Source organism: Typopeltis vanoorti, chromosome 1 (assembly GCF_054136105.1).
Source record: "Typopeltis vanoorti isolate ZY-2024b chromosome 1, IOZ_Tvanoo_1.0, whole genome shotgun sequence".
Lineage (NCBI taxonomy): Eukaryota > Metazoa > Arthropoda > Arachnida > Uropygi > Thelyphonidae > Typopeltis > Typopeltis vanoorti.
The window spans coordinates 188,774,242-188,794,700 of NC_143549.1; the positions used below are offsets into that span (position 1 = coordinate 188,774,242).

A 20,459-nucleotide genomic window follows, 5' to 3' on the forward strand; every position below is an offset into this window, starting at 1 on the left:
AATCCGGCAAAATAACTCAATAAATTATTTATTATTTTTTTTTAATCCTCTGTTGTTTATACCATGATACTGCTCAATAATCCAACACTCAAGCCTATTATTACATTTATTTTTGTCAGTTTGACAAACACTGTGCTTCTAGAAATGCAATATGATTTTGTACCATTGTAAGATATTTAACACACTCTATTTCATGTATTATTTAGCTATTTTTGGAAACAAAATTATATTAATAAGGAAAATGTAATAGTCATGTATGTTGAAATGATTTTCAAAAACATGCATTTTAAAATGCAATTAAATCCATTTTTTTTTTTTTTTTTGCATTCATATCTGACTTAACTTCCTGGACTTTTCATATTTTTGCATTCCTAATTTTATGAGAGATTTTTTTTCAGCATCACCCACTTTTGTATTCCTTTGATTATAGATTAAATTCAGAATATGAAAGTTATTACAAAAATTTTTTTTTGTTGTTGTTTTAAGAGAGTAAAATTTGAATACTATATACCAAGTTCAGAAAAGTTTCATTAATATTGAAAGTTAAAACAATATTTTTACAAATATTGCTGTTTTTTTTTTCCTACGTTTTTCTTAAAAAAATACTATCTCTGTCATTGAGGAGTCTTATGCTTTGATTATGCTAGTTCAGTAGTGGTGATGTTTGTGTAGGGAAAAATACAGCAGCAGCTATGTGGCTTTTTATCAGTTTTATTGTTCAACAATGTTCGTGAAAAAATTCAGTTTCGATGAAAGTTGAGCATTGCCACTCAGTTATCTGCAACACTGGTTAGCAAAACCGAAACATTTTGCTAGATTGAGATTTGCCAGTTAAACTTCCCAAAAGAGGAGTTTCTCTGTGAGAGAAAATTCTCTCATCTCTTTCTTAACTGCATGTAAACTTGACTTCCACAGATGTTCCCTTGTCCTCTCCGCACCTTCCATATAATGAAAAATGCTATCAACTGATATCCTGTATCACTCTCACAAAAGTTTATAGATCTCTATCATATCATCTCTCTTTCTTCTGTCTACCAATATCTGCAGTCCACATATTGTCAATCTCTACTTGTAATCTACATTCCATAATCCCAATATCATCTTTATAACCCTTCTTTGCAGAGTTATAAAGGCTTTATAAAGAGTAATAAAGCCTTTCCAGAGTTTATTTGTCCTGTAGTCAAGGTGTAGTTGTATCATAGCTTGTGAAGAGGCAAAAAGGTATATTTGAAAGATGAAAGGAGCTGAAGTGATGTGAGGCTAAGTGATAGATAGTGGGGCATACTTTGACAGATGTTCAATCCCCCCCCCCCAAGACATTTGGTCTTCATAATTTTATCACATTTACAAAAAAAAAAATCATTTCTTTGCATTTCAGAAGTATTGTAACAATGTTACTTTGCACATAGTAATTTATGTCAAATTTAATAAAGTATCTGCAAATCATCTACATATTTTAAAGGAAGGAATAAACTGAAAGGCATTCTGTTTTTTTTAAGTTTCATTGGCACTTTTGTAATGCATAAATTCTGTAATGGTACAGTGAGAGTGGGCTGCATTGATTTTTTTTTCTTAATTTATGAATTTATTGCATATTAATCTCATAAAGCAATTTTGTTCATTTATTATTTTTTTTAAACTAGGCTCTTCATTACTGTGAAGTTATTGCATCATCCCTACAGAAATATTCAGGAGTATTTTCTTTTGATTTAGTTAACCAAATATATGAGGTATGTTAAAACTAAAATGATTTTTAAACCAAAATGTTTGTAATATAATGTTTTTGCTTTAAAAGTAACTCAAACTCTAACGGTATTGCATTTTCTGGATTTAAACATCGCTTTGCATTGATAAAAGCATGAGAAACAGGAAGCATGAATGACAAAGTGAAAAGCTGCAAATGAAGCAGAAAGGGAGGTGAAAAGTTTCTATACATGCATGCATGCTTGCATATATTATATTTGCATTTATACCTAGTCTAGCCATAAATGCTGTTTTAACTTGAAAAGTGCATAAGCCTTTAATCTATCAGTAGATCATTTACAGCTTTCAGCACATACAAACCAAATGTATAATGTGCATTGTAGCAGCACTCAATGTTTGAAATGTTCCCCTTTTGCCTTCACATAGGCCTGAAATCTGTGATCCTTGCCTTGTGTGCAAGGGCTGAGTCCTGTTGGAAGGTCCACTGCCTACCGTGAAACAAGGGGTTGTACTCAGGTTCCAGCATGGTATCTTGATACACTTTGGTGGAGATTTTAACCTCTTTCTTGCAGATGCCACTTCTATATCCCCTGATACATCACCTCTCACCAAACCATCACTGATGCAATGGTGATTGATGACCTCTCGGAATCCTGGGTGCTATGGCACATGCTGTGCGACAATCATAGGCATATATCTGATTGTTTTGGTGGATTGTTTTAAATGACTCTTCAGTGGTGAAAATCTTCTCATCTGTGAAGAGGATATCTCTGTGTCTGTTGTTCGTGTACTACCTGGAGAAGTTCCTTTGGTTTTATCACTCTCTGCTGTATAAGTTGCAGTGTTAGGAAGTGTCCAGTAAAACGATGATAGGCTCTCATCCCCTCCCCTTGGTCATCAGTTATTACATGTGACATCATTCTCTGTGAAATGTTCATCTCTCATGACATATGTTCTGCATTCTCAGGATTACGGCAAAGAAAAAGGGGGAAAAAAACACCAGTCATGAAATTAATGAATGCTCTTTCATGTTATTAATTAAAATATAGTTACTTTTCTTTCAATTTGTTCTTCAGTTAAATGATTAACCTGCAGTTTCAGTTGATGAGGATGAAGGTAACCTTTCAGTAAGTGCCTCCAGAGCTCAGTCAGTATATCATATTTGACAAGAAATTATATCCTTGTTTTAATCCTTGGCCCAAGCATAAGCAGACAAAGTTTACATGGGAAGTATTTTCATGACTAGTCTACTTTATATAGAAGTTGACTTATCATCAGTTGCCTTAGTATCCATAATTCCAAAACATTATGGGAAGGATCACTATCCACTGGATTTGACCGTTGTTGGAGTCTTATCAATAGGGGCTAGACATAGAAAGATAAGTTAGATCAATTCTGAATTCATATATTCCATATAAAAGTACTAAAATGATGTGTTAAGATTAAACTACCATAGAGAAATGAATACCTTTCTTGGACTGAAATCATTCAGTTGAGCAGCTCACTTTACTTTTTTGTTAATTACTTTATTTTATCAACCAGTTACTATTCTCATCCACCAGAGACCTCATTTGGAACCTTTCTGCATCAAAGGAAATGAGGCAAGAAGTGGTTGGGGCCATTCTGTGGGAGAGAAACCCTCATAACATTATGGTCTGAGTTACTGAAGAGCGATGTAATCTCTACAGTACACCTGGAAGGAGAATTCATTAAGGAAAGATCAAGATTGCTGGTGGGGGAGGGGGGGGTAGAGGGTTTATCAAGTATTTGGGTTGTGTTAGATGTATGATTTACATTAGATGATTGCTTATAGCAAATATTTTCTAATCTCTTCCAGCTTGGTCACTGAAATTGGAAAAGAGGAAACCAATAGAGAAGTAGGGAAATCATCTTCCTAATTGGATCACAGAAAGTCCAGCTTTAGGTATAAGTTCATCTGTTGTAGTTACTGCTTTCCAATTCTAAAGACTACTCTGATGAACTTATACCTAAAGCTGGACTTTCTGTGATCCAATTAGGAAGATAATTTTAAATCTTCCTAATTGGATCACATTTCTGGTATAGCCTAATTCTATTGAATGAGGCTATACCAGAGGATGTCAAGTAGATGGTTCTAAATTTGGCCATCTCTGGCAAGCAATATCAGATTTTATAAATGCCCAAGTGCTGTAGTGACAGGAACCATGCACACTGTAATTTGGACAATTACGGTTTGGAATGTAATTGCAGTTGCAGTTTGTGTTTCTGTCAAAAATACATCTAGTTTAAATATGTCTGTGATAATATACAATTTGTTTTGGTGTTATATATATAATTTTTTTTTTTTTTTGTAGTATATTTGAGTATATTCTCATATGCTTGTAAATAATCATGTAGAAGTCTTCAGGTTTCTTAACTAAAACTTAACAAATCTGGCATGAAAATCAACAATAAAAAGAGACTATGAAAATAGTCAGGAACACTGAAAACATCAGTTGCATTGTGAATGGGAAACCTATAGAATAAATAAAACCTTTCCCTTATTTAGGCATAATTTTTAGTTAAGATGACAAATTAAATACAAATACATAACAGCGTAAGAAGAGCTGGTATTGGGTATTGTGAGGAGTTAACTTGAACAGTTATAAGCCAGAACACTGGCTTATAACTGTTCAGGTTAACTAAAATAGCTGCATACAAGACGGCGTTCAAACTAGTTTTGAGTTATGGATCTTAGAGATGGGTTTAAAAAAAAATTTTTAATCAAAAACTGGAGACCACAGGTAATTGAGAAAGAGGTGGAGAAAAAATTATTGATGTATGTGGATGATACGAATGGTAGAATCATAATAAAAAATGAAGATATTAGGAAGGAATCTCACTTTGTTAGCATTCATGAATGTGAAGAAGAGTTAATATCAGGTGGTATTGTTACTTGAACAGAATGGGGAGGGGAGAAAAGGTGAACAAAACAGGTGTTGTGTGATGCCAGGATCACAGAAAAATGGATCCAGAGGATAATCAAGATCTAGATGGATTGATGCAATTAGAAGTGTCTTAGAAGACTGAATTATAAGATCTGGCAATAATTGAGTCCTGATACCTGGTATGGCAGAGAGTCAGCAGAATAACTGACTTTCGAATAAGGCAAATGGAGGAAATCTAAAATATAAACTTCATGGAGTAGTATCATATCATGTATACCCCCTGAGGATACAAATCATAATGAGGAACTTAATAACGATCATGATATGGTATATACATAACTCAAAGAACATTTTCATTATTATTATTACATAGGCATTGCCATGAAGTGAAAGACTCATTGTTAGAGGCTCACACTAATCATTATTGCAAATGCCCATCATACTTCTCCTTAAACTCATTCATTATCAGAGCACTCTCAACCACCTCTCACAGTTCATTCCAGCCATTTACCACTCTCCATGCAAAAAATTTAGTCCTCACACCTTTACTAATCACTCTTATGCAACTTCTTCTTAGGGATGACACCCTTATTCTCTTCATATTTGTCATGTATTGAAAACTTTCTTTTGTATCAGTCTTATAAAACCCCCTTAGTAATTTATAAGTTTTTATTAAGCCCTTCTTTTCTGCCTGTCAACTAAACTTTGCATCCACTACACAATGGATGGAGGAATAAGGATTTTGCCTTATTTAAACAAACAGTCACAATGCAAAGATGATCTATCTTTATTCAAATATCCCATAAAGTTGGTAAAAGTTCTTATTGGTTCACATAGTCACAAACATAGCTTGTGTTAAATTAAAGATACCAAGAAATTATATTCTTGTTTAATCCTTTATCCAAGTGTGAGCAAAGTTTGTTTGTGAAATATCTTTATGACTAGGCTGCTTGTATATAGATGCTAGGGACTTCACATTAATTGACTTAGTATCTCATCAATGCAAAGCACACATTGTTTTGGATGTATGTAATATTTGTATTATGGGATGGGCCAGTGGTGCACCCAGGATTTAATCTGGGGGGGGGAGGCAAGTTGAATGGGTAAAAATATTTTTAATGCAACGAATTTGCATTAAAAATATTTTTATCCGTTCAACTAAAATTCGTTAAATTTCATTCAATCAATAAAATTCATCAGGTGATTATAAAAATTTATTTAAAGAATAGAATCCAGTTTTCTTTTCTTTTTACAAAGCTCTTAAATTATTTCAGTCGTGGTTACATTAATCTGTGTGTGTGTGTGTGTGTGTGTGTGTGTGTGTGTGTGTGTGTGTGTGTGTGTGTGTGTGTGTGTGTGTGTGTGTATATAGCAAAGCCAGTCCATTCAATCGTGATTGTGTCATGGTAGATCTTAAATAGGTTTTTAAAAGACGTAAGTTAGAAACTGACCTTTCACTGATGCATGTTGTTACCGGAAGCGTTGCAAATATTTTTAATAAGTTATAGATGTTAGGATATATCATTTTGTCAAAATTTGAAACTGCACCAATGGCATTTCTGCATGGAGCTATCGCAAATGTTTTTTCAAATTTCTTATACCACAACTTGAATTCGGGCATTCAAAATTGCTGGATTTGTATAAAGCAAATCACTGGCATAAAATTCACACAACTGATGAAAATCTTCCATTGCACTTGCTGTTGGAGCATCTTTTTCATTTGGTATAAGAGAAAAAAATATATTTCAAAATGTTGTGGCGCCGAGTGAAACGTTCATGAAGTTGATTAAATATTTGGTCAATAAATGGAATGAAATAGTTCTCCTGAAATACTCTTCTACAGAATCGGCTGAACATTGGATGTTAATGTTTGTTTTGATATAGTCCTTGGCTTTTTATTATTATTATTATTATTCAGGCCTCCAAGGAGTCAAAAGACTCATCGAGGGAGGTCCTTCCTAAGACATAAAGTCGGTCAAGATTCATCGAGGGGAGGTCCCCCCCTGAGAAACACAAAGTCTATCATACCACTCTTTAAACTCACTGACTGTTCTCGCTCCCACCACTCCATCAGGCAATGCATTCCACGGCTCAACTACCCTCCACACAAAGAAACCACTCCTTACCCTCTTGCTCACAGTTTCCTTTCGTAACTTCCAGGGATGGCCTCTTGTCATCACTCCTTCCTGCTGTTCAACCAAGCGAAAGAACTCCCCAGTGTCAACCCTGTAACCACCTCTCAACAGTTTAAAAGTCTCAATCATATCACCTCTCCTTCTATCCACCAAACTCTGCAGTCCACATTCTCTCAGCCGATCCTCATAACTATCCTTGTACAGTCCTGAAACCATCTTTGTCATCCGTCTTTGTATCCTTTCCACAGTTAATTTATCCCCTTCAAATCCTGGGGACCAAATCTGAGAACAATAGTCCAAGTGTGGTCTGATCAGAGACTTATACAATGGAATGGTAACCCTCTTATCTCTGCAGGTCAGTGTCCTTCTCATAATAGCAGCAATCCTCTGTGTTACCTTCACCACCTTTGCAATATGTCCCCTAAACTTCAGGTTTCTATCAATCATCAACCCCAGATCTCTTATCTCCCCTACTTCCTCCATTATAACTCCTCCCATAGAGTATGCAGCATCCCATCGATGTTTCCCAAACCTCAAGACCTTACATTTTGCTGCATTAAACTGACACCCCCATTCATTTGCCCATCTATCTAGCTTATTTAAATCCTCTTGCAGGGCTACCACATCTGCACTATTACTAATAATCCTTCCCAGCTTCGCATTATCCGCAAACAACTGAATATCCCCCTGCAATCCACTGGCTATGTCATTGATATAAAGGTTAAACAATATAGGTCCTAGTACTGAGCCCTGTGGTACCCCACTTGTAACCCTCTGCCTCCTGGAAACTGCTGGACCATACACAACTCTCTGATACCTATCAGACAGCCAATCCTGAATCCAGTTGACCAATCTGACATCCAGACCCATGTGCTGCAACTTAAATATCAGCTTATCATGTGGCATCCTGTCAAATGCCTTCACCAAGTCTAAGAAAATTGCAGTATATGCCTTTCCCTCATCTAATGTTCTTGTAACTTTATTATAAAAGGCTAGCATATTGCTAAAACAAGAGCATCCTTTCACAAATCCATGTTGATTCTCACAGATAACATTACCCTCATTTGCCCAATGCTGTATACGGTCCCTCACTACTTTCTCCAAGATTTTAACAACTACTGATGACACACAGACTGGCCTATAATTAGACACTTCCAGTCTGTTACCACCCTTATGCAATGGCACTATCTTACCTTCCTTCCATTCCCTGGGCACCTTTGCCAAAGTCAGACTTTCATTGAAAAGCCACGTTAAAGGCACTATCAATTCCCTAGCACATTCTCTCAAAACTCGTGGTGAAATACCATCGAGTCCCACAGCTTTACTGACATCCAGAGTACTCAGTATCTGAAACACACTCTCCTCCTGTACCTCCAGACCTCGAACCAGTCCTATCCCTCTAGCATTAAAACTGACTCCTCTAGGATGAAATACTCCAATAAAGTGTTCATTGAACAATTCCACTATGTCCTCTGCATCAGTCACTCTATTCCCATTTTTATCCCACAATATCATTCTTCCACAGTCATTTCTCCTCCTACTGGCCACATAGCTAAAAAAAATTCCCTAGGATTTTCTTTGGATCTTAGGGCCAATATTCTCTCATATTCCAGTTTCGCTTTCCTTACCACACTAGTCACTCTTCTGGCCTGTGTCTTATATTCCTCATGCATCTCTTCACCTGTCTCCTTATATCTCTTCCATAGCCTCTTTTTCGCATGCAATTCCTGTTTAATATTGTTTGTCATCCACTTTACTCCAAATTGTGTCCTCTTCTTCACTCGTGGTATACAACTTACCATTGCTGATAACAAATATTCTTTCACAATTTCCCACGCACTAGTGATATCCCGACCTTCCAATTCCTCCCTCCATGAAACTTCCCGAAGTTGACGTCTAAGACTATTATAATCACCTGCCTTATAATTCCACATAAGTTCCCGTCTCTTTGATACTCCTGCATGTCTATTCATTTTCCAAGTCAACACCATATGGTCACTCTCTCCAACTGGTGGGAGAGATGTCAACTCAGTTATTATCAACTCTTCTGATGCTATAACCAAATCCAAAACTTTTGAACCTCTTGTTCCCTCTGTTACATGTTGCCTAAGACATTTGTCCCTCAAGAATTAGAAATTCCATCCCCCTATTGCTACATGCATCTTCCTCTCTCCAATTTATACTACTGTGGTTAAAATCCCCCATAACAATCATTCTTCTTGCACTTGCCAAACTTAGCTGTCTAAACATCTCCTGGTCCCCATCCTCTGTGCTCTTGGGTCTGTAGCAACATCCCACTAAATATCCTGTCTTGCCTACCTCTACCTCTCACCATACGCTCTCAAAATCATTTGTCTCGCTTCCTTCCAAATTCTCCACTCTTAGAGGACATAGGTCATCACTTATCATAAGCAGTACCCCACCACCACGCTTTCCCCTCCTATCCTGACGAAAAATGCTATGCCCAGCGACTTCCATTCCTGTTGTTATATCCCCTTCTGTCAACCACGTCTCAGTGATCGCAATAATTTTTGGCCAGGCTGATTTTATCTGCGCCACCAATTCTTCTCCCTTATTCCTCCATCTTGCTGATGTTATTTTTCCAGTCGGGGTGGTAATGGGTATGGGCCGACTAAACAGTCAGTGACGATACCTGCCCATACATTAATGGCGAAGCATTGTTGTGCAGCATGTGATCGCACAGCGTGTGAGTTCTCATGGGCCCACACATGAGCAATGTGGTGATTGAAGACCTCTTCGCAGGTAAATGAAGCTTCATCCGTTAACAAAACACAAGTTGGAAAATCCGGGTCTACGGCACTTTTCTGCAGAAACCACTCTGCAAATTCCACACGTTGAGGATAATCTTTGGCCATCAGTAACTGGATCCATTCCATATGAAATGGATGTAAGGACTCAGAGTGCAAAACGTGCAACTCATTGGATCGAGATGCTCCTATAGCACAGGCAACGGCACGTGTTCTTGTCTCTGGATTATTGTCCATTGCATGCAACGCCTCCTCTTTCATGGTGAGATTTCGCGCTGATCATGGCTGCCCACTATCATGCCTGCAATCCCTGAATGATCCATAGTCACACAAATTCTGATGCAAATGCTCAAACATTTGGTGATGTGGTACACTTCTGTTTGGGTACCTTTCACGGTCGTACAGTGGCTCTTCCATTACCATCAGCTAACTTGTAAACGAGGTGCATGTCTGCCATTTCAGCGTTCGTAAAATTATGCATGTTCTTCGTATGACATCGAAAGCTTGAATAAGGAAGCTCACCTTGAGACTGCCAAACAGTGCCACTCACTGAGACATCTTTGGGGGGGGGGGGGGGGCTACAAATAACACTTGTAACCCATACACAAAGACAACACCATGCTCATTGAAACACGTGGGTAACTCTAAAGTCCTATCTAGGTGGTGCACCTTTATGGGTGTTTGTAGGTGTCCTAGGATGTAAACTGGGACCTCTGATGATTATTGTTTCCCAAATTTTGGGAAGTTTTACATATGCATCTGTATTTGTTTAAATTAGCTTGAATTTTGAGTGTAGCTGCAGATTCCAAAAACAGTTTCTTTTCTAAATTTACTATGATGGAACATGGCGGTTTAATTCCAGAAGATCTTGTGAGTGGTATCCAATACATGGTCTGCAAGACTAGATTGACCATAGTTGTGATTGCAGATGTAAGATTTGTGTTCATCTACCTGCCTGTGTGAAGTAAGTCAACTTGCAGGAACAGAGTACTTTATATACTCCAGGCACTGAGAGAGCAGGAAGCTGATATTTGGTAGAATTAATAAAGGTAGCAAGTTCTTGGTGGGGCTTAAAAGCTGTATAGAGGTTGTACTTTTTTAACGACCTGGTTATTTTTTCAGACGTGCCACAGATGTAGGGAATGGTGAAGGCATTTCTGAAATCCTTCTGTGAAGGATGGTTGAGGATAAATATTGGAATATATATATATATATATTTTTTTTTTTTGAAATTCCAATTTAATATTAGAAGTTAAAATTAGTTTTTAATCCTTTCTTAGTGCTGTCAATACTCCATTAAACCTCCAACATGATGTCCACCTTAACACCCAAAAAGTATGAAGGAACTGAGTTTAGTATAATCAGCAAAACTGTAGTTAGTGTTTGAGGTCAGTAAGAACAATCAAGGAGCACTGGAGTTTTGGTAGAGAAATCTGAAGGAATAAAGTCATCCATCATCTGTACAGTGATTGACGAGAGAGAAACTGAACTGTACATGTGTGTGTGCACGCACACACACACGTGCCCACATTTATTTAGTGATACCTATTATCTCTACAAGATTAATAAAACATTAACCACCTTCTAAGCACAGACCACAGAAACATTTATCTTGCCTGACAACTTGAAGTGTTCAGAATGCATCTGAGAAGATGGTTAACTAAGAAAAAACAACCTTTGTACTGTTTTCATATGTTATCCACACTGGTATCTCTTATTTAATTCAACTAAGGATCAGCCCTGTGATTTCTTTCATTACAAAAAAAAAAGTTATATAGTTCACATTTTGACATATTTTATAATCTTACTTTTAGGTAAGTTATACTATATAACAAAATCTTTTGGATAAAGTACATTTTCTTTTTTTTAGCTGGCCAACAAGTTAAAATACCATGATCCTCATTTCACCCAAGGAATTGGAGAACGAGAAGAACTTGGCGATCCTGTGTGGCTGATAAATCTTCATACGCACCTTTGTGCATATGCTGTAAGTTGTGGTAATGTTTCATATTTTTTTAAGATGAAAAGTATAATTTCTAACTATTTTTTGAACCCAATCATAGTAATACATACAAAAAAGTGCACTTTTGTATGTATTGTTCTGACTTAACATATGAGATGTTTTAAAAATAGAGTATGTTCTTGAAGCATAATATTCTTACTTAGAGAAGAAATGGGCAAAAAAAAGTCTGAAATAATGTATATTATTTCTGGGAAAACTCCCATGTTACTCCTCTTTATAATCTATTATAATGACAGCTATTTTGCCTGCTTCAGTTTAGGAGTACCCCTGTTTAAATGTCATTGGCTATTTACTCATGGATTCTTAGGGCATTATGAGTGTAGATGTACTAAAAAGTATATGTAGCCTAAGGAATAGAAAATTGCACATACCTTTTTCTGGGTGTTGTGGCTTTTCCTCAGTCTGCAATGTCGAAAACTGCAGTGTGTGTGTGGGGGGGGGGTAGGCAGTTTGGTAGAATAAGTTAGAAAAACGTCCCCCCCCCCCGCGTAATATATAGGAACATATACTTTTATATAGGGTGGGGAAAAAAGTGAAAGGGTTAATTTTTTAAAATAGGGAGGGGGAAGGGGAAAGGTGGTTGACGGGGTGTGGACCGTTTCGACTATTCGTGGTCGTCATCTGAACACATTGGGAAAGTGGAAGCTATGTCAGGTCGGGTGGGTGCTGCTTAGAGGTGTTTGTGTTGTCTCCTATTGGTCGGGGTTGTGACCCCAATTTTATGTTGTGAAGCTTCCAAACCTCGGAGATTATGTAGGGCCTGTGTACGTTAATAGAGTTCGCGTCACACTTTATAGCTATTGTTTCCGATATTCTGAGCATTGTTTCATTGTCTTGTCTGTCTATTATGATGGCCTTGTCTATTTGCGGGGTGTGATTTTGTTCAAAGGCGTGAACAGCTATTTCCGTTTTTCCTGTGTTTTGTATACGATTTTTCTTTTTGATGTTGCGTTTTTTAGTGTTTAAATGTTCTGGAATAGGGATGTTACAGTCACGGAAGTGTTCGTTTAGCCTTGCCCATAAAGACCTGATGGTGGAACCTGTGTAGGTGATGTCACAGTCTTTTTGGCAAGGAAATTTATAGACTACATTGTGCTGTTCAAATATTTCTTTTTGTGTGTGAGGTTTGGTGGATTTTAGGAGGTTTGCCAGTTTTTGGCTTGTGGTGAATACCAGTTTTTAGTCAGTATGTTTGAAGATGTATTTATAGGCTTTGTATGTGTTTTGGGTGTATGGTAGTTTGATAATTTTTTGTGTAGGGAAGTTCGTTTTGGTACTTGGGTTGTTTTGGCGGTTTTTTTGCCGTCTTGTTTGCGTAGTTAATCAGTTGTGTAGGATAGTTGCGATTTAAGAAGATCTGTGTTAGTTTTTTTATTTCAGCGTTTAAACTATTTTGATTGGTTGAAAATTTGTAAGCATTTATGAATTGTGATAAGATGATGGATTTTTTAACAGAATACGGATGGTATGTGTGAAAATGGAGGTAGTTTCCGATGTGTGAGGGTTTGTGGTATATCAGGGGCAGGCTGAGGAAAAGCCACAACACCCAGAAAAAGATATGTGCAATTTTCTATTCCTTAGGCTACATATACTTTTTAGTACATCTACACTCATAATGCCCTAAGAATCCATGAGTAAATAGCCAATGACATTTAAACAGGGGTACTCCTAAACTGAAGCAGGCAAAATAGCTGTAATTATAATAGTTTATAAAGAGGAGTAACATGGGAGTTTTCCCAGAAATAATATACATAATTTTCTTGTGTCTTATAACCATACAACCCCTAACATTGGCTCTCTACTCACAACTCCCCTCGATCACAAACACCATTAAAAATAGCCTTCACCTAACGCACATACCAACATAAGCATATGTCATGGTCGCACGTCACATGTTCAATGAGTGCATAAACTTTACAAAAAGTACATACCAAAAAACCATCCTAACATACACCGCTCAAAAAATACACATAACTTTCCTCAAAAAATGCCTCGATCACATCACCACACCAAAATTCGCGACGGTACGCGGCAACAGCACGATTCACGGAAACAAAAAAATCTGCTACCGAGCATCCCGTGCCCTCATAAAACAAGCCATAAACAACAGATTTAAAAAGAAACAACAAGCATATTCATACATTCACAAAACAAAAAACAGATTGAAAAAGCTACTAACCACTAACGAATGGGCAGTTTTTTGGGATAATACCCAATCGCACATCAACGACTACACGCTATTATTAGAAGATCGACACGCAAAGAAATGGTACACACTAACAAACACCCAATACAACAATCGCGTTGCTTCCAACCCTTCAGATATTTCCGCCCTAGAACCAACAAAAAACAATTCCATTATCAATCTATCACACCACAATCTCACGCCCGACGAAATCACCATCCTGAACAAAGGATTAGACTTTGGTGTTTCCCCAAAATACATACAAAACAGAGACATCATTACCGAAATGCAAGCGAAATTAGAGTATGACCCTAACAAAGAAACAATATTCCACAAAATTAACATCATAAACAGTAAAATAATAATTAAACCCAACATCACCCCCAACTTACAAGAAGCCCTTTTATCCCTAAAGAAGAACCCGAACATTATTATCAATAAAGCGGACAAAGGGGACACCGTAGTCATCACAAACCAAGCCGATTACCACAACAAGATAACAGCCATCTTAACTGACCTACACACCTACCGAAAAATACAAATTGACCCCACCTCCGACCTCATAAAACAAATCAACGATACCCTACACATCCTAAAAAATTGAAAATAAAATTGACAAAACCACACTGAAAAACACAATCCCCCGCACCACACGCACCCCTTGTATGTTCGGACAAATAAAAACCCACAAAGACGGGTACCCAATGAGACCAATAATCTCCTACAAAAATACCACCACAGCCCCTTTATCAAAATTCGTAGCGAAACTCCTCAAACCTTTAACCACAACGTCTAACTTCATGATAAAAAACACGGACGACCTTTTCAAAAAAATAAAAAACCTAACCCTATCCCAAGAAGACATCCTCACTTCTTTGGATGCGGCCTCTTTATACACTAACGTGGACGTCCCCAGAACTTTAGACATCGTACACACACTACTCACAGAAGACCACACCCTACACTCTCGTACTAAACTAACGCCCATTGACATTATTAACTTAATAAAACTAGTAATCTCAGCAAACTTCTTCAAGTTCAACAACAACATGTACATACAAATCTTCGGACTCCCCATGGGCCAAAACATCTGGACAACTAGCGGAATTATTCCTGGCACATATAGAATCACTTCTACTCCACCCTTCGCTTCCCCCCGGCATCACCTTTTATGGCAGATATGTAGACGATATTCTGTGCATTGGTAATCCCACACGCATCACCACCTTAAAAACATCCCTAAACAGCTACAGCAACAGATTAAAATTCACCACAGAAACCGAACAGAACAAATCCATCAACCAGAACACACAACAAAATAGCCACGAAAATATACCACAAACCCTCACACATCGGAAACTACCTCCATTTTCACTCATACCATCCGTATTCTGTTAAAAAATCCGTCATCTTATCACAATTCATAAATGCTTACAAATTTTCAACCAATCAAAATAGTCTAAACGCTGAAATAAAAAAACTAACACATCTTCTTAAATCGCAACTATCCTACACAACTGATTAACTACGCAAACAAGATGGCAAAAAACCGCCAAAACAACTCAAGTACCAAAACGAACTTCCCTACACAAAAAATTATCAAACTACCATACACCCAAAACACATACAAAGCCTATAAATACATCTTCAAACATACTGACTACAAACTGGTATTCACCACAAGCCAAAAACTGGCAAACCTCCTAAAATCCACCAAACCTCACACACAAAAAGAAATATTTGAACAGCACAATGTAGTCTATAAATTTCCCTGCCAAAAAGACTGTGACATCACCTACACAGGTTCCACCATCAGGTCTTTATGGGCAAGGCTAAACGAACACTTCCGTGACTGTAACATCCCTATTCCAGAACATTTAAACACTAAAAAACGCAACATCAAAAAGAAAAATCGTATACAAAACACAGGAAAAACGGAAATAGCTGTTCACGCCTTTGAACAAAATCACACCCCGCAGATAGACAAGGCCATCATAATAGACAGACAAGACAATGAAACAATGCTCAGAATATCGGAAACAATAGCTATAAAGTGTGACGCGAACTCTATCAACGTACACAGGCCTTACATAATCTCTGAGGTTTGGAAGCTTCACAACATAAAATTGAGGTCACAACCCCGACCAATAGGAGACAACACAAACACCTCTAAAGCAGAAGCACCCACCCGACCTGACATAGCTTCCACTTTCCCAATGTGTTCAGATGACGACCACGAATAGTCGAAACGGTCCACACCCCGTCAACCACCTTTCCCCTTCCCCCTCCCTATTTTAAAAAATTAACCCTTTCACTTTTTTCCCCACCCTATATAAAAGTATATGTTCCTATATATTACGGGGGGGGACGGGTTTTTCTAACTTATTCTACCAAACTGCCTACCCCCCCCCCCCCCACACACACACTGCAGTTTTCGACATTGCAGACTGAGGAAAAGCCACAACACCCAGAAAAAGGTATGTGCAATTTTCTATTCCTTAGGCTACATATACTTTTTAGTACATCTACACTCATAATGCCCTAAGAATCCATGAGTAAATAGCCAATGACATTTAAACAGGGGTACTCCTAAACTGAAGCAGGCAAAATAGCTGTAATTATAATAGTCTGAAATAATAATAATAATCTGCAGTACTTACCAGGCCTTTGAGACTTGTAGCTGAGATGTCTACACCTGTCTCTGTTATATGTAATGAAGAGAAAATTTCTTCCAGATCTTCCTAAATGGCCAACTTTTTTTTTTTTTTTGTCCATGCTGGGAGAATCCGTACAACAGTTGACAGACTGTCATAAAATCCTTCAGTTTGCAAACAATCTATAAAGATTGGAGTAGACAACATAGCACAAACCCCACTAATAACACTACCACCATGGCATTCATGTAGACCACTATGCAGCTATTTTTTTCTATAAGCCACCAAAATATTCTACTCTTCCTCTTGTGTACCAACAGCTCTTTGAAGCACAGAAGGGGATACTCTGATTTTGTCCAAATTTTCCCATGACATTTCTGTATATGTGGGATTCATTTTCTACTCTTCTTTTTAGATCTCCAACAGAGATCTTTTCCATTTTTATGTCACCTGCCTTCACTGATGACTTAAAAAATTTCTCCACTTCTTCCTTAGGAGACCCTTCTATGGAAAAATAGGCACATATACATTGCATTATTCTTATTCTCTATTTTGAAATCTGCCCACATATCTACTTGAAATTGCCTTCCAATCAAGAAGTCTGTCTTCATATTTGATGTCGAATGCTCTTGCTGCGTCTTCCTTTCCTTGATCATTATTGCTTAAATATGACATTCTATTTTTATTGTTTATTAGGTTTTAGTCTTCTTTGTTTCAGTAATACCAGTATTTCCATGTGATACTTTTTCAGTTCTTCTGCTTTGCAAGTTCAGTTTTTCTTTCCATTGATACTCCTTATGTTGATGATTTCTGGCTCTGACATTTCATTTGTTTGAGTAGCCATCTTTGCATTGTTTGCGACAGTTCCCTGACAAAAACTGCAGGGGCCTTTGTTTAATCAGGTGACACCTTAGCTGGTATGAAATTTCATCATGTTGAACCATCATGTTTATTTCTAGTTTGTCAATAAGGAATACAGTTAGGTCTCTCAAATTGCCAGTCCATTCTCATTGGATAACTACAAATAGGGCATACCACATGTAGGTAAGGACTGGGCTTTAGATCAGTAGCCCCCATCATTTCTCCTCACTGGAGATCTCTTCCCAGCTATCTGGCTTTGACACTTAAGCTACACGAAGAAATGATAGTTGTGAATTTTAATAGTTGCCATCATGAACACAGCAGATGTAACCTTTCATTCCTTTTAACATAACCTTTGATTCTTGAGGAACTGCAGCATCTTTAAAGCTCTCTGAAACAGAATAGAGTAGGCATACAGTAGCATTTTTCTCATTCGGACATTTGGACATAGATGTAATACATTCTTGTGTTTATCAATTTTCTCTTATTTTTGAGATTTGAAGAGTATTGGAACACCTAAGCTGCTATCTTTAAAACAAATTTGTTTGAAAATTCAAATGAGAAATCAAAAGGTACACCATTGAGCATGGAAATCACAATAATTCAGACAATCTGGATTTGACTGATTAATTTTAAAACTCTGAAATTGTAAAAGTTCTTTGAATCTATTTTTATGAAATAGACACCATAGAATGCTGAGAAAAATCTTAAAAAAAAAAATTATTTTTTTTTAAAGATAAAGGATAGAGTAACAAAATAGCTTACTTTTATCAAAATACAAAATTCAAGCAGCCAAAAGCAGCTTCAATTAAATTTTTAATTTGATTTTTTTTGAATGACCGTTTTATAAAAATCGGTTAAAATTCCAGCTTAAAAAAAAAAAAATGGAATTTGGAATCTGATAAGTTAAATGAAATGTTCAACTTTTTTTATGTTTTATTAATTGCAGCGTATTTCATGTTGTTCTACTTCAATTTGATATTAGATATTTTTTATTTTTTTATTGAAAAGACAAGGGGTCAAGTGGGATGGAGAGCCTTTGTTCACAAGATCACCAAGAGTCAAAAACAACTGGATGACACATAACGAGAAGTAAAAAATCACTACTTCTTACACAACTTCCAGAGATGATACCCTTGTTCTCTCTGCATATTTCATGTATTGTAAATTTTTTTTTTTTTTGGTATCACACTTATAGAACCTTTCATAGAACTTTTAGTAACTTAAGTTTTTATCATGATCATTTTTTGCCTGTCAGCTAAATTTGCAACACACACCTTCATCTTCTTCTCATAGAGAGCATTTCACAGAAATGCAACCACTTTGGTCTCTGGATCCTATCTTCTGCCCACTTCATTCCTAAGAAACTCAGGTGGAGAATTCTGTACACAGTAGTCAAGATGCAGCCATATCATAGCCTTATCAAGAAGCTAATAGCCTTCCTATCTCTATTTGTATGTTCTATAATATCCAAGTAAACCTTTGGGCTATTTTTCCAGCTTTGCAGTATGTCCTCTAAACTTCATCTCTATCCACTTTCTCCCTCAGCTCTATAACCTCATAAGTTTCCTATAATCCAGTACTGTTAATGTAATAAAGCATATAATCTTTTCATTCCAAAGTGCATAACCGTACATTTTTCAACAGTAAAACTAAGAACCATTATTCCTTGTTTACACTACCTATCTATTTAAATCATCCTACATGATCTTGACATTTTATCCTATCAGTGGTCATAACAGGCACTTAAACACCCACAACCTTTCCAAGTATTCTTGGACTTCGCTACCATAACTCGAGGATAAGGTGGTTAGCCCTATGTCTCCTGGTGCGTTCCATGTCTGTATATGCATGTTCACGGTGCCAGTTTTCCTGCTTGCAGGATGAAAAACCCCAGATAAATTTGGGAGAAAAACCCTGCTGTCCACACCTGAGACCAGCTAACTTGGCTATGTCTGAGAAAGATCCTTAAGCTCCTCACATCAGAGATGGGAATCGAACCCAGGACACGCCTTTCCCAGGCACATGGTTGCAAAGCACATAGCCACTTGGCTAAGTGTGTGGACGATCTTGGCATCATCTTCATTAAATATTGCTCTTCCAGGTTTATATCATCAGCAAAACAACTGAACACTCCCCTTAAATCATTTTCTATATCATTAATATGCAAATTAAATAGCTCTGGCCCTCGTACAGAGTCCTGAGGCATCCTTCCATCTATGCCACTAGCTACATATCCATTCTCTCACTTGTTCCACCTTATGTAATAGTTTTCCATGTGGTATTGTGTCAAATGCCTTTAGAAAATCTAACAGCCATTTTCCTTATCTAACTCAGCTGTCACTATTATAAAATGTGAATAAATTACTAACCTGCCTTTCACGATGCCATGCTGTTCACCATAGAGAATCGTATGCTCATTCCTGAATTCAGCCTTTAACCAACTTATCCAATACCTTAACCACTACTCCTGAAATACTAATTTATCTGTAATTTGCTACTTCTGTCTTAGAGCCTTTTTTATGTAATGAAAGATTTAAACTAAGACTTAGCTTAAGTCTCAGTTTAAATCTTGGTTTAAGCTTGGTCTAAGCTGTTTGTCTCAGCTTAGCTTCAGACTTAAACAGCTTGATTAGGGACACTGCAGTTCTCTTGAACATTCTCGTAACTTGCACAGACCAACATGCCATCCAATCCCACTGCTATATTTACATTGAAATTTCTCAGTATGCTAAGAAATATGAATTACAGAGGGAATTTTCTTATTGGGTGTTTCAGGGAAGATTTATGTAAGAATACTTGAGAAGAGGGTAAGAAAAAGTATGGAAAGAAAACTTAAAAAAAAGAACAATGTTCAGGCCAAATGGAGGTTGTCAGAATCAGATTTTCACTTTGAGACAAATAGTTGATAAATTAATGGAATATGTTTACACTTGGCTAAAGGATTAAACAAGAATATAATTTCTTGGCAAGTTTAATAAGGATCTGTTATTTTCGATTTGTAGACTTGGAAAAGGCATATGGCAAGGTGCCAAGAGAAGAGTTGTTCAAAGCTCTAGTTATAAGTATATTATATCAATCAATTCTTAGTATATATGAATTAGCATTGAAGGAGATACAGGAAGATAGTTTGATGTTAAATCACGTGTGAGACAAGGGTGCATATTATATCAATTATTACTCATCTATATGGATCACATTATGATGGAAAGTGGTATTAAAC

At 37.0% G+C, this 20,459-nt stretch overlaps 1 protein-coding gene across 1 annotated transcript in view; it reads left to right on the plus strand.

The window, feature by feature from the left end:
- Sec16 (endoplasmic reticulum export factor secretory 16) overlaps nucleotides 1–20,459 on the plus strand; it is a 627,195-nt gene that overhangs the window by 396,058 nt on the left and 210,678 nt on the right. Inside the window, exons 23-24 of the mRNA XM_090400384.1 lie at nucleotides 1,644–1,730; nucleotides 11,384–11,500. Of these exons, the coding sequence (XP_090256510.1) occupies nucleotides 1,644–1,730; nucleotides 11,384–11,500 (204 nt within the window). The remainder of the gene's footprint in view (nucleotides 1–1,643; nucleotides 1,731–11,383; nucleotides 11,501–20,459) is intronic.